Source organism: Corythoichthys intestinalis, chromosome 15 (assembly GCF_030265065.1).
Source record: "Corythoichthys intestinalis isolate RoL2023-P3 chromosome 15, ASM3026506v1, whole genome shotgun sequence".
NCBI lineage: Eukaryota > Metazoa > Chordata > Actinopteri > Syngnathiformes > Syngnathidae > Corythoichthys > Corythoichthys intestinalis.
Window position 1 is genome coordinate 24,500,827 of NC_080409.1, and position 15,502 is coordinate 24,516,328.

The 15,502-nt window shown below is 38.7% G+C and overlaps 1 protein-coding gene across 2 annotated transcripts in view; it reads left to right on the forward strand.

Annotated features, from left to right (window-relative positions):
- Positions 1-15,502, forward strand: part of zmp:0000001267 (b(0,+)-type amino acid transporter 1) — a 35,361-nt gene that overhangs the window by 9,255 nt on the left and 10,604 nt on the right. For both annotated transcript variants that reach the window (XM_057858631.1, XM_057858632.1), the window contains exon 2: positions 13,103-13,236. In XM_057858631.1, coding sequence (XP_057714614.1) covers positions 13,103-13,236 — 134 coding nt within the window. The remainder of the gene's footprint in view (positions 1-13,102; positions 13,237-15,502) is intronic.

Sequence of the window (15,502 nt, forward strand, 5' to 3'; positions counted from 1 at the left end):
TCGGACGAAAATATACATTCAACATACAGTACATAAGTACTGTATTTGTTTATTATGACAATAAATACTCAAGATGGCATTTACATTATTAACATTCTTTCTGTGAGAGGGATCCACGGATAGAAAGACTTGTAATTCTTAAAGGATAAATGTGACTTTGTATATTGTGACTAAATATTGCCATCTAGTGTATTTGTTGAGCTTTCAGTAAATGGTACTGCAGCCATTTAACTTCTGCCCAAATGCATGATGGGAAGTGCAACCATGACTGTGCGTAGGGGCACCAATTGATATATCTCCTCTGCGTTGGGAAAGAATGCAGGGTGTTAAGAAAATGATCAACTACTACCTTTCTTCCCCACATTGCCTCCCACGTTATTTTTAATTGCTGAGAGAGGTATTGTAAGGCTTTAACCACATAAAAAATGGCTCCTAAGGCTGTCAAAATTCTCTCTACTCATTATACGCTGCCTTTAAGCGCTATCTGTAAGTAAAACGGCGTCTTTATAGATTGAACGCGACAATGCGTGAGTGGGTCGTGCAGCGCATGCGTTAATTATTTAACGTGATTAATTTTTTAAAAAATTAATTACCGCCGTTAACGCAATAAATTTGATAGCCCTACTTTAAGTCAAAACTACTCTGGATGAGTGTAAGACATTTTGTCTGTAATGTTAAATACAATTAGAAAATTATTTAAATTAAAAAAAAAAAAAATTTTAAAAAGGCATGTCCGATATTTTTTTGCCGATTCCGATACTTTGAAAATGACGTGATCGGACCTGATCGGCCAATCGATCGGGATGTCTTTAGTTTTAATGTTTCACATTGAGAGTCTGACATACTCTCATACCATTGTGATCATTCAACATACCTCGTTTATTATGACAAAGCAGCGAACAGGTAGGGGTTATGGGGGAACAGAAGAAAAGAAACACAAGAGAAGAAAGAAAAATACAAACTACAACAAGAAATACATTGAATATCTAGACCAATTACTAATATGTTGGTGCTATCGTCAGCTAGATGTATTTCCGGTTGACACCATGTGGGGGCCTGGTGACCAGGGAAAGAGGGGGACAGGGGTGGGGGAGTCTATAAGCTATTGATTGAAAGGGATGTAAAGTGTATACAAATCAGCTCTGTTAACTAGAACCCAGTAATCGTGTGAATCCCTTGTGAGTGTAAGCCCGTTGGCGACCAAACCTATGCCGCCCCATCGCCAATCCCGGCACCGGGACCCCCCACCCGAGCGCGCCCTATCACATCATTATGGCTTAATTTTAATATCAATACATTCACTTTAATGGGAACGTGGACCCCACCAACATGGCCGCTCTCAGGTCATTTTGGTTGGGGTGATGGACGGTCTTTTCATGCTTCTGCCATGAATTTAAATAAGTATCACAAGTAGACGTCCAATCCATTAACAGCAATAGAAGTCCAACGGGTCATTTTTTTATGTGCCATTTGTGCCCCCAGTATTAAAACACAAAAAGCTTTTAAGTTGGAAAAATACTTTTTCAACTCATTTTTTTGTGTTTTATCAATTGCCGTCTATTATAAACTCAATGGTACAGATGCCTAATTTGTTTTTTTTTTTTAATTTACATTTGTTAATAGGTTGTTATGGAAGTGTGTTTCATTCAAATTCAGTCTATAAATCCAAAATAATTTTCATGATTTTCCTGGATAAAGTCTTTAATCATGTGTTGTTTTTAAATCAAAATATGGCGGAAAACACTTAGGTGACTTGAAGTTCCGCCCTGAGACCCCCAGTTTGTCCGAATTTCAAAATTGTCCGATTTGCACGTGCGATACATCATTGGAAAGCTTAAAATATCACTTTTCCGGGGGAAGAAAAATTTTGAACAGGAGGGCATTATGAAAAAAAAAAAAGTTTTTTAAACAGAAAAACCCTAACTGGAGGTGAGAGCACGCGAGAGCAGAATTAAAGACGCCATGATTTTAATGAGATATTATCGCGTACTTACCTTCGATCCAAAAACTCCATATAGCATGTATCATCGAGTGTCGACACATATGTGAATGGCCACGGTTTGATTTTTTTCGGGATTTTATGGGTGAAACATGGTAATATAACAAGGGTCGCGATGCAGAAGTCGCAGAGGTCAAGGAGTAATTGAGATTTTCATTTTAATATATTTACCCTTTTAAACATTTTTTTTCAATTTTTCTTTGTTTGAATCGATTATTTCAACTGATTCAATGGCGGCTGTGGCGCAGTTGGTAGCTGGAGTTGTCCTTGGACTGAAGGGTTAGTGGTTCGATTCCTGGCTATGACTGCCCACTGTCGAAGTGCCCTTGTGCAAGGCACTGAACCCTGATTTGCCTCCAATGGGTTGACATGGCAGCAGCCCCATTGGTGTGTGAATGTGTGCTAGTATAAAGTGCTTTGGGCATGGTAACCATGCAAATAAATGCGCTATATAAGTACTGTCCATTTATCATCTAAAATATTGGGGAAAATGTGACAGTAAAAAAAAAAAAAATACAATTAAGTGATAGTTATGAGGAAGATATCCGTGACTTTTTTTACAGACGCCAATTTTTTCATTGTGACCTAATTTATTTAAAACTTTAAAATATGTAAGTCAATAAATTTTTAAAGTCGTTTTTTTTTTTTTTTTTTTTTTTTTTTTTTTTAACGAAAAATTTGACATCAATGAATGATTCTAAGCTAAAAATGACAGACATTTTTAATAATAAATATAATTACTTGCCTTCTTTTTATGGCTGGGTTGAAACAAAAGCGGTTGCGCGACATCTGTAAACAGCGGTTTTCAGGGTAAAACGGACAAATTAAAAACAGTTCAGGGACTTAATGCGCCATGAATCTGCTATGGCAGCATATAGACATATTGTTCTATCAGACACAACAGTTCTTTTGGCTTAAAATACAGCAGTTTATTTTATAGAGGGGTGCGAGAGCAGAAACTGCCTTTTCAGCCTTGTCTGTGTTTTCCGCCATATATTGGTTAATTTAACAAAAAAAAAAAAAAAAAAGGTTTTCTGTTTTTCCCACTGTCAATGTCCACTCTGTTGTGTTAATGTTTCCTTAAAAAAAAAAAATCCCCATTTATTATTGACATCACTGTTCTGCGATCATCATACCAGTGTAACAATGGTAAGCAGTTCTATTTTTTTTTTATAAAGTATGAAGTAAAATAAAAAATCTGATCTTGCAGTTTTATGAAGTACATTTAGTGCGCTTGATCGTAAAGTGTCCACTCTGTTAAAGCTACATATCAAAGACATTAATTGAATTGAACTATTTCAAAACATTTATTTGTAAAATTATAGATTTCTCATCAAATATCCAAAGTAATGAAAGCTATTATGCTTCCCAAGCTAGGCTGACGGCTAACTTTAGCACAAAATGTCCCCTCTGCTGATGTCCACGCTGATACGTCCAAATGTCACCCTGTAAAATAAATGACCCCAACATATTTTCATTGGCTGCAGTCAGTGAGCAATTGACGTCTACTGCCGTCAAAAGGTGTTTTCAATATTAATTTCCCTCTTACTAATGACAACAACACATACTCTGTGAACTGAGCTGGAAATGAGTTAAGCTAAAGATAAGTTTTTAATTGATGTCCACTGTTGTGGCCATTGTCCTTGATATGGTTAGTCTTAAGTGTCAACTTTTGACCTTTGAACACTGATGCAGCACTTGCTTTCTCTTCTTTATTGTTGAGTTGTTAAGAAGAGATTTGAGTTTGAAGACTTTTTTTTTTACAAGCTTTTTATGTTCTTCCCAGTAAGAAAGTTATGAAAGACACTTCGTGGTGAGTCTCATTCAGATAAGACAAGTTGTCTGTCATTATAAACATTTATCGGATGAGTTTTATAGCAGCTCCTTTAATGTTTTGCATGTCCTTTCCAGTGTTTCGTCCTTTGCTCTTAAGAGTTGCAACTTCATAATTTGGAGTTTCAACAGCGCTACGTGATTTGAAGGACCGCGAAAATGAAAAGGGAAATCGGATTGATCGGCGGCATTTCGTTTATTTCAGGAACCATGATTGGATCCGGTATATTCATGTCGCCGCAGTTTGTGCTGGCCTACGCTGGCAGTCCGGGAGCAAGTTTGGTAATCTGGGCCCTTTCCGGAGTCGTGGCCATGTTCGCGGCGTTGTCCTACACTGAATTGGGAACCATTCTTCCTGAGTCTGGGGGAGAATTTATATACATCCTGCGGATCTATGGATCATTTCCCGCCTTTTTTGCAGCAATTACTTTTATCTGGATCGTCAAGCCTTTTAGCGCTGCCGCAATGGCAATCAGCATTGCACAGTATGCAACGGCGCCCTTTTACAGTGGATGTGATCCACCGCAGTTCATGGTCAAGTGTGTGGCAGCTGTGGCTATACTAATTGTCGCTATCGTAAACGTCTTGAACGTACGCCTTGCTGTGAGAGTCCAAGTCGTTTTCCTGGTGGCCAAGGTCTTAACATTGACGCTTATTGTAATAGGAGGAATTGTCGCGGTGACACAGAGCAGCAATGTCATTGTGCAAAACTTGCATGTTGATAATGCATTTAAGGGAACGCAGTACTCCTTTAGCACAATTGGAATGGCTTTTTATCAAGGACTTTGGTCATACTCTGGCTGGTATAACTTAAACTATGTCATTGAAGAACTGAAACGACCCCAGGTGAGACTATGTGAAAAGATTGAACAAATGTTTTATTGGTGCAATGTCTTTTCAATTGAATTAAGATGACACCAGGACTCAGTTAACTCATTCACTCGCAGCCATTTTCACCGGTGCAACCCCCTTCGCTCCCGGCCGTTTTACTTTTGACTGATTTTGCAAGGCCCACAGAAAATTCTGTTCTATTGCTATATCAACATGGAACCCACCAAAAGAAAGATTACTCTTCTTTCAGCAGGAAAAAAAGTTCATATCTTTTTCCATTCTTTAGAAATCAGCATTAGAAAATAGCTTAGTTTGAGCAATTTTCCATTTTCTGATGAAAAAAACTGAGAAATTGAGCTTTTTGTGAAAGCATACATTTCAAACATAACTGACTTTAACACAGCTATTTTTTTGCTTTAGTTACAGCCCAAACATCTGAATAATGTTTTCCTTTTACAAAACAACAGAAACAACAAGACAAATAGAGCTTTTGATAGCAAAGTAACAATTTATTTACACATAACTAACAGAGATGACGCTGTTGTGGCCGCGACGACCAGGGTAAACTTTTCCCTCTTCGCCGCCTGTCTCATAAAGATGGAATTTTTTTAGTCTTTCCAGCACGGACTCAACAGCACCGTCCGCTGCACTGGTGGTCCCGGTCGTTCTTCCCAGTCGTCCAGCGCCTGGCATCCCGGGCATTCGCCCAGTTGTTCTGCTCGGTTGTCCACCACCTGGCATTCTGATCGTCCATTCGGTCGTCTTCTGCCGGCGCCGCGGCTGTGCGGACGGCCATTCGTTCCGTTGAATCGGGTTGGGGGTCTTACCAAATGCGCTACTGCCTTCCAGTGGCCAGTTTTATTGCTTTAAAATGGATTTTCAGCTTTGTGCTTTGGAGCAAAGTTGAATCAGAACCTAAAGATGTCTCTTGTTAAAACAAAAAACGTAGAAGACGTATAAATACGTCTTTGGGACACTGAAACAATTAAAAATTGTCAGGTACGCGGGGCAGGCAGGTGGTGTGTGGACCCAAGTGCAGGGAAAGGGAAGCGAGGCAAAAAGGTCGTGCAAAAATGATTTAATTCAAGCAAACAAAAAACAAAGTACAAAACAAAGGCTGTGGTGATAAAAAAACTCTTAACAAAAGTCAGGTTAACTAATAAACTTACTTTCCAAGCAGGACGAGGAACATGAGGAACTGGGGAAAAATGCTGACATGAACGTAACGATTGACCTTGACAATACACAGATGCTGACATTGACAATGACGCAACAAGGACTGAAAAGAAACTGGGTGCTTATATACACACACACATGCAGACAAGGGGTAACGAGACAACGAGGAACAGCTGGGTAATACAGGAGGACTCACTATGTGCAGGGACGACAGGTGAAATCAATGGGTAATCACAGAGACAAGTCACACTAGGAGGGAATCAACACAAAACCTAACAAAAATAGAACGTATTTATACATTTTTGGGAGCAAATGAGTTAAAATTGCTGATCCAGTGCTAGTTTATTTTGTTTTACGGACATTCCTGCTGAGCGAAAAACGGCATGAAGCTGAAAAAAGCTACAAGAGGACGCATCTGGGTGATTTATACGGCTGATAATTAGCGCCAGTGAAGCCTTAGATTCGTATCTATTGTGAATTGATTAACTCATTCACTCCCAGCCATTTTCACCGGAGCAAGGCCCTTCGCTCCTGGCCATTTTACTGGATTTTGACTGATTTTGCAAGGCCCACAGAAAATTCTGTTCTATTGCTGTATAAACATGGAACCCACCAAAAGAAAGATTAGACTCTATTCTTTCAGCAAAAAAAAGTAAGTTCATATCTTTTTCCATTCTTTAGAAATCAGCATTAGAAAATAGCTTAGTCTGAGCAATTTTCCATTTTCTGATGAAAAAACGGAGAAATTGAGCTTTTTGTGAAAGCATACATTTCAAACATAACTTTGACTTCAAAACAACTATTTTTTTGCTTTAGTTACATCCCAAACATCTGAATAATGTTTTCCTTTTACAAAATAACAGAAACAACAAGACAAATAGAGCTTTTGATAGCAAAGTAACAATTTATTTACACATAACTAACTGAAAGATGACGCTATTGTGGATGCGACAGCCGATTAAACTTTTCCCTCATCGTTACCTGTTTCAAAAAGATTATTTTTTTGAGTCTCTGCGGGCTCTGCTCGCGAGCAGCACGGACTCAACGGCATCTAGTGGTCCCGGTCATTCTGCTCGGTCGTCCAGCGCCTGGCATTCCGGGCGTTCTACCGGTTGAATAGGGTTGCAGGTCTTACCAAATGCGCTACTTCCCTCCAGTGGCCAGTTTTATTGCTTTAAAATGGATTTTCAGCTTTTTGCTTTGGACCTAAATTGAATCACAACCCAGAGATGTCTCTTTTGAAAGAAAAAAACCCAACGTAAAAGACGTATAAATACGTCTTTGGGACATTGAAACAATTAAAAATAGAACGTATTTATACGTTTTTGGGAGCAAATGAGTTAACTGAATCATTCCAGAATTGGAAACATTTTTAGATCCCGCCCTTCACATAATAAATAATCCAGCCCAGGTACATAATGTATATAGTATGCACAGAGTATGTGTTTTGTTAGGAAGTAAAAGTTATAGTATAACTTTTATAGTTATAGCATTTATAGTAAAAACACCAATTGACGGCAATAGACATCCAATCCATTTTGACTGGGATCGCTAGATCCCTGCTAGCCCCTCCCAGTCAAAATAGATTGGACGTCTATTGCCGTGAATAGCAGTGAATTAGTTAAGAAGGTATACTCCAGACTTGGCATGTGCCGGTATGATATTCTGACTATATGATAACCTTAAGCCAAAATATCATGGTATTGCAATTACAGCTCTAAAATGTGTACTTTGAGATATCTAAGTTTTTAAAAAAGAAAAAGGTTTTTTCCATTAAATAGGATTTTTCAAAACATATTAGGAAATTGGAACATAAGTATAATGTTATGTTAAAATAAAAAAATAAAATAAAACTAGGCCTGCAAGCAGGACTGAACGGGCCCTCGCAATCTAGCGCAACTCGGACTGTGTGCAGGTCAGGGTGGTGGCAGATCCTCCTCTCTAATCATCTCATTAGAACCTAACAAGCTCGAAAGTCGCCTCTTTACATTCACACACCTAACAGATAAAAAAAAACCTAGTGGAGAGAGTACTACAAAAAAGGAGGTACTACTGAGCTGTGCAGCCAAGCCCTTATTCAAAACCAAAATTAATATTCTAACTGGGCCAATTCGACCAAGTGTGCCAAATATTGTGGCTCTATAAGCTGCCTGAGTCTCTGAAAAAAAGTATTTCCTTTAAATGGCGAATAAAGGGTCGTCACGGCAACAGACAGAGACACGTGGACATGGGCCGTAAATAAGTATTTTAATAGGTCTTGAAACTACAATGACCAACCTGAAAAGAACTGGACATGTATTGGAAAAACGAGTGACTTTCTATTGCCACTAGTTGGCGCTGTAGGGTTGATGCAAATGACCCCTACAAGGCCCTTCAGGGTATGACTCTCAACAAGCACGGGAAGTTTGGCGCAGATATGTTGTATATCTGCCGAGTTATGACTGTTCAAAGTTTTTGGAGAGAAAAATTGTTGACAGTCATTTTCACTTTCCTGTTTGGACCCCTCCGCTTCAACGAAACTTCAATATTTTTTATCAGGCACCTGAAGACAGGTCTTAAGGCTTCCCTTATGCAGCTTTGAGGTAGATTGATTTTTTCCCTTTAGAGGAGGAGTGTGTCCCGTAAAAAAAGGGCATTTCCTGTTCCCACTAGGAGGCGCCAAGCACAAATGGTAAATTTTCAATCCAGTCCTGCTCAGGCTGGTATACCTCACACACATGCCAGATTTAAAATAGATTGAACGTTGTATGAGGGAGTTATCAGTCATTTTCCGAATTCGGTGTTTTGGCGAAAAAATGGCCGACTTTGGCACCCCGCCCAGGTCAGGCCCGTGAATGAAAACACACCATTTTGATAACTTAAGATTTCATATGCCTCATGAACAGTCTCGCCAATTTTGAGAATGATCAAACTAATTCCCTAGGTGCCAAGGTGTAAAATGTGCACACTGTAAATCGATAAAAATTTCACATTCAATCCAAAATACCCGATTTCCTGTTGGGTTTGGAATACGCATGCAAGAGACTTTTTGGAGCAGTTTTGTACAAGGTATCGACTCTCCGAATTTCATCCTTCTACGTTGAAAAAACCTAAATAGAGAGGCCTTTTTGAAAATTTCAAGGGGGCGCCACTGAGCCATTTTTTTACATGTTTTTGTAACGTTGCAAGATTATTGAACGTTATCCAAAGCCACATGTATGTCCAAATTTTTGTGAGTTTTCGTGCATGTTCAAGCCTCCAAATGTAAACTCCTACTGTGAACCGATAAAAATTTCACATTCGATCCAAAATACCCGATTTCCTGTTGGATTTGGAATACGGGTGCAAGAGACTTTTTGGAGCAGTTTTGCACAAGGTATCGACTCCCCAAATTTCATCACTCTATGTTAAAAAAACCTAATAGGAAACGCCTTTTTGAAAAATTCAAGGGGGCGCCACTGAGGCATTTTGTTACATTTTTTCGTAACATTGCAAGATTATCGAACGTTATCCAAAGCCGCATGTATGTGCAAATTTTTACGAGTTTTTGTGCATATTCAAGCCTCCAAATGTAAACTCCTACTGTGAACCCATGAAAATTTCACATTCGATCCAAAATACCCGATTTCCTGTTGGATTTGGAATACGGGTGCAAGAGACTTTTTGGAGCAGTTTTGCATAAGGTATGTACTCCCCAAATTTCCTTGCTCTATGTTGAAAAAACCCAATAGGAAAGGCCTTTTTTAAAACTTCTTTCTGTCGCCACTAGTTGGCACTGTAGAGTTGATGCAAATGACCCCTACAAGAACCTTCAGGGTATGACTCTCAACAAACACGGGAAGTTTGGCGCAGATATGTTGTATATCTGCCGAGTTATGACTGTTCAAAGTTTTTTGCGTGACAAATTGTTGACGTTCATTTTCACTTTCCTGTTTGGACCCCTCCGCCTCAACGAAACCTCAATATTTTTCATCAGGCACCTGAACACAGGTCTTAAGGCTCCCCTGATGCAGGTTTGAGGTCAACAGATTTTTTTCCCTTGGAGGAGGAACCTGTCTCGTAAAAAAAGGCATTTCCTGTTCTCACTAGGGGGCGCTAGACCTAATGGGTAATATTTCAATGCACTCGTGTTAAGGGTGGGATACCACACATACATGCCAAATATGAAAAAGATTGAACGTTGTGTCAAGGAACTATTAGTCATTTACTGAATTTGTCATTTTGCCGAAAAAATGGTCGACTTTGGCACCACGTCCAGGTCAGACCCGTGAATGAAAACGCACCATTTTCAAAACTTAAGATTTCATATGTCTCCTGAACAGTCTCACCAATTTTGAAGATGATCCAACTAACTCCCTCTGCGAAAAGGTCTCAAATGTGCACCCTGTGAATCGATAAAAATTTCATATTTGATCCAAAATAACCAATTTCCTGTTGGGTTTGGAATATGCGTGTAAATGCTTTTTTGGAGCGGTTTTGGACAAGGTATAGACCCCCCAAATTTCATTGCTCTACGCTGACATACCCTAATGTTATAGGCCAATTTTAAAATTTCAAGGGGGCGCCACTGAGCCATTTTGTTATATTTTTTTGCAACGTTGCAAAATTATCGAAATTTACAATTTTCCGGACGTATGTGCAAATTTTGGTGACTTTTCGTGCATGTTCAGGCCTCCAAATTGGCCGTTTTCATTTGCCCTGAAAAAAAAAAAAAAAAAAAAAAAAAAAAATAATCCTTTGCAAAACAATAGGGCCTTCGCACGCTTAGTGCTCGGGCCCTAAAAATAACTGAAATATTCGAAATAAAATAAAAATGAATGCAGTCCTTTAGGTGAGCCTAAACCCACAGCCATCAGAACGAAAATAATTATTTTCCATAAAAAGTGCCTGTGTATGACTTGTATAATGTTTACATTATACACACTCTCTTTCTCAACACAGACAGTTTCCAGAGGGAAAAAAAACACGTTTACCACCGCTAGATACACAAAACACACTGGAGTTAACTCTCGTAGCTGGTGGGAAACGTTCATGACATTGTTTACTAACTTTTAATTTTGTATAAACGCAACTACCACCCTCCCCAAACATGTCTTACATGTCGGTTGGGCCTCCTCCTGCAGCCACGGCTGTCTGTAACTTTTCTGTAGCCGAAGTATTCCCATACCAGCGATTTCATTTTCTTTGATGGGGTAAAAGTTCAGGAATTTCACCTCCTCAAGGCATCGTGTAGCACAGCTGACTCACTGACACTGAGCAACAACCGGTGGGGGAGGGTTGAGCCTTGCAGCTGCAAGGGAGGGATTTCTCCATGCATTTTTGCGACATAAAAAGTAACTAATACCTTAGGGACGGTATGACAAAAACATTTTGCAGTATTGAAACCGTGACGTTTTCATACCCCGGTATACTATGAAACCGGTAATCGGCACATGTCTACTCCAGACTTTTTAAAAAAAGATGTATTTACTAGGGCTGTCAAAATTATCGCGTTAATGGGCGGTAATTAATTTTTTTATTTAATCACGTTAAAATATTTGACGCAATTAACGCACATGCCCCGATCAGATTAAAATGACAGCAGTGTAATGTCCACTTGTTACTTGTTGTTTGGCGCCCTCTGCTGGCGCTTGGGTCCAAATGATTTTATGGGTTTGGAAAGTGAGCATGGTGTAATGACATCAACAATGGCGAGCTACTAGTTTATTTTTTGATTGAAATTTTTACAAATTTTAATAAAACGAAAACATTAAGAGGAGTTTTAACATAAAATTTCTATAACTTGTACTAACATTTATCTTTTACGAACTACAAGTTTTTCTATCCATGGATCACTCTAAGAGAATGTTAATAATGTTAATGCCATCTTGTTGATTTATTGTTATAATAAACAAATACAGTACTGATGTACCGTATGTTGAATGTATATGTCCGTCTTGTGTCTTATCTTTTCATTCCAATAACTTACAGAAAAATATGGGATATTTTATAGATGGTTTGAATTGTGATTAATTACGATTAATTAATTTTTAAGCTGTAATTAACTCGATTAAAAATTTTAATCGTTTGACAGCCCTAGTATTTACTGTTTATATTTTCAAGCATTCTTTTCTGTTTATTTGTATGTTTTTTTCACAGTTTTGTGTCTTAGTCTTTCTTGTTAAATTAAACAAGCATGAGTTGCAAACAAAGATTGCATCTCATTCTTTTGTAATGTGTCGGCCCTGGCCGTTTAATAGTTAATTTTCTGAGATTCTTCCAATCAGCTGATCGTCGCCTCCACCAGCTGGCTGCTTCCCCTCCTACTGTGACGACAGCTGATCGACGCAGGACGGACCGACGACGTCACCGCCGCTGATTGGCCACGGAAAAAGCCGCCAAACTTCTTAAACCTGCCGCTGACAACGCTCTATGAGGTCGCATTTGACAGTATTCTGCCGCGGTCCTCCTCGCCAGCTATTTGCTCGCCATTCACGCTCGTTTGCATTTGATCGCTAGTTTGATACACTCCCGCTTTTTCTGTGAGGTCTTTTGTGTTTATTCGTTATTGGATCGTTTTTGTTCACCACTGTAAATAAGAGCACTGAAGCAAGTAAGGGTAAGTCGCCATTTCTGTTCAACCCGTTTTCTCCTGTTTTGTATAGAGTAGGAAGTTAGGTTAGACGCTGTCTTTTCTTTGTTCCTTTTACATGATCAGGGTTTAGTTAGCGGGTGGGGTTTAAGTGTAGCTCCTGTTGTTTGTTGTTTTGGCCTGGGCTTACCCTGAAGTCACGCTTCGTCGGCATTCTGTACATATTCATTGCGAGTTTGATTGTTCTGTAAATAAATTTGTGTCCACTCGTACATTTGTGTGGCTTGTTTTATGTTACGCCCTTCGCGAGCCGTCTTTGGCACGTAACAGTAAAATTAAATGAGCATGTGCGATAATTTTGCACTGCCCTCTACTGGCAAATTCCTAACTTACTGCAGGGTACGCTCTACTGGCTAATAATTACGCTACTAACTAATCAACCCTGAAACAAAATTTATAAAATAAAAAAAATAAATAGAAAATAAAAAATCAAGGCTCCGAGGATCAATAGATACTGCCCCATGCTACATAGCTACTAAGGTTCAAGATGATTGGTTCATGAATGACTGAGGGAAAGGACTTCAAAGTTGGTGTTCACAAGAACAACAACAACCTGAGTGGTGAATTGACAGGTCTTAGGCCTTTTAAAAATGCTATGTAAAATCAAATTTAAGCTATAGGAGCCTCACTCCATTCCTTGTCTTCTTTTGCAGGTAAATCTTCCGAGAGCAGTAATCATTGCCATTTCGCTGGTGACTGGATTGTATCTTTTGGTGAATGTCAGCTACCTGACTGTGATGACGCCAAAAGAGCTAATTTCTTCAAGTGCAGTGGCGGTCACTTGGGGGTAAGGACGGAGCACCTGAAAAAGATTCACACTTTGAAGCCTCGAATCAGTCAGTTTACTCTGGCTTGCTTTTTTTCTTGAGTTGTCAAACATTCAAATGGAGCATGAAGGAATTCATGAGTTTTAGCTCCATGTTCATAATACACTCATAAACTATCCCGCTTATAATATGATGCAGTAATACTACAGTGGCAGCTACATTACTAGGGCATAAGCGGAGTTTAATTGGGGGACAGCCCACCCCTGGTGACCGAAAGTGTCATTGCATGTAAATGATTTTCCTATACTGTATATATACAGTGGGGAGGACAAGTATTTGATACACTGCCAATGGGTTTTCCCATTGTCAATGTATCAAATACTTGTTCTCCCCACTGTATATATGTATATGTATATATATATATATATATATATATATATATTAGGGCTGTCAAACGATTAAAATTTTTAATCGAGTTAATTACAGCTTAAAAATTAATTAATCGCAATTAATCGCAATTCAAACCATCTATAAAATATGCCATATTTTTCTGTAAATTATATATATATTCTGTAAAATAATTTGTCGGAATGGAAAGATTTTGGGGAAAAATGCTACATTTAATTGCTTTTGATATCCTAACAAGCAATTATAATACCGTATTGGCCCGAATATAAGACGGTGTTTTTTGCATTGAAATAAGACTGAAAAAGAGGGGGTCGTCTTATATTCGCGGTCTACACGTTATACCCATTTACGACGCTAGATGACACCAGATATCCTTGAAGCGATATTCTGTCATGACAGATCTCAGCTACTCTACTCGTTTAACCAGTTTGCATTATTTTATTGCAATGTTTTTCCTTATTCAGATTTGTTTCAAGACTACAATTACAGTTATACTTCACTTTGATGGTTAATGCAGTTATTGCAATTTTGTTGTTTTATCACAATAGATTGGTGTACATTTACATTTAAAACCAGAAGCCATTCATTTACGAATGTGATTGCACTTTAGTTTACATATTTAAATGTTCAGATATTAAGATTTGAATGAGGCAAAATAACATGCTTTTTCTCTCAAATATATTGTTATAATCATTTGTTTCGAATGTACTGTAATTATTTTCTGTATAAAATTAATTTGGTGTTCAAAAAGTCTTTTTTCAAACTTGAGTCTTGAAAAAGAGGGGGTCGTCTTATAATCAGGGCCGTCTTATATTCGGACAAATCCGATATTACACTTCAAACTAAAGAACTTTAAAAATGTTGAAAACTTTTTAAAGGGTATGTAGCGGCAAAGGGGGTGTGAGACATCAATAGAACCGTTATGTGCCAAGATAACAAATATTGATAAAGTTAACAAAAAAATCAATCACATTAATGAGCAATTATCGAAAATAGATCGAAAATGACGAACATTCCTGAAAGTGTTCCGGAAACAGCCGAATGGGGCGGCGACGTCACGACAAGTGATTGACAGTCGAGGCGGAGCCAGGTGCCATTGTTTTTTAACGACGAGAGAGTAGCGTTGGGGTTTGTTTGACGAAAACATCTAAAAAATGGTTCAAAACTGCTGTGCTATGTGGTGTACAAATAGTTATTTATCGGAATATAGTATCAATGAGTTCCCGAACGCGAAAAAAAAAGCTGGACTACGCAGACGATGGGTAAAGTTCGTCCATGCAAAGAGGGCTAATTTTCTAGACACAGCCTCCGGCACGCTTTTCTGTGGTACGCATTTTCCACTGGAAAGCTTCTCGAACTATGGACAAGTGAAATCGGATTTTGCTAAAAGATTGCTGCTCAAAGGAGATGCGGTGCCGACCATACACGCGCAGCGACCTAAATGTCCCGAGATATCAAGAAAGAGGATGATGACTAGCAAAGGAGGCTAAGGCTAAGCAAAGGAGGGGAGCAGCCAAGCTCGAAATGGCCAGAGTGAGTACTCTTTTATAATAAAAAAATGTCACGCATTGGATACAGGACTGGACACATGTATACATTATCGTTCGTAAAATATATAGAACAAATCCTCTGATCCCATTCATATTTGTGTCTGTTGGCAGAGCGAAAAGCTATGATAGCGCAATAAATGATAATTATTCTATGCATTCCTTTATTTTGCAGTCACGGTGTATCAGGTTCACAAAAAGAAATGCAAAACAAATCATTGGTGTTTCCCACACGATCTGCTGCCGATGTTTCATCAGTGTCATTGCTCCCCTCAATGACCGTTTCATTACGTTGCATTGGAGTTCGTTTGGGCTCAAATTGGTAACCTAA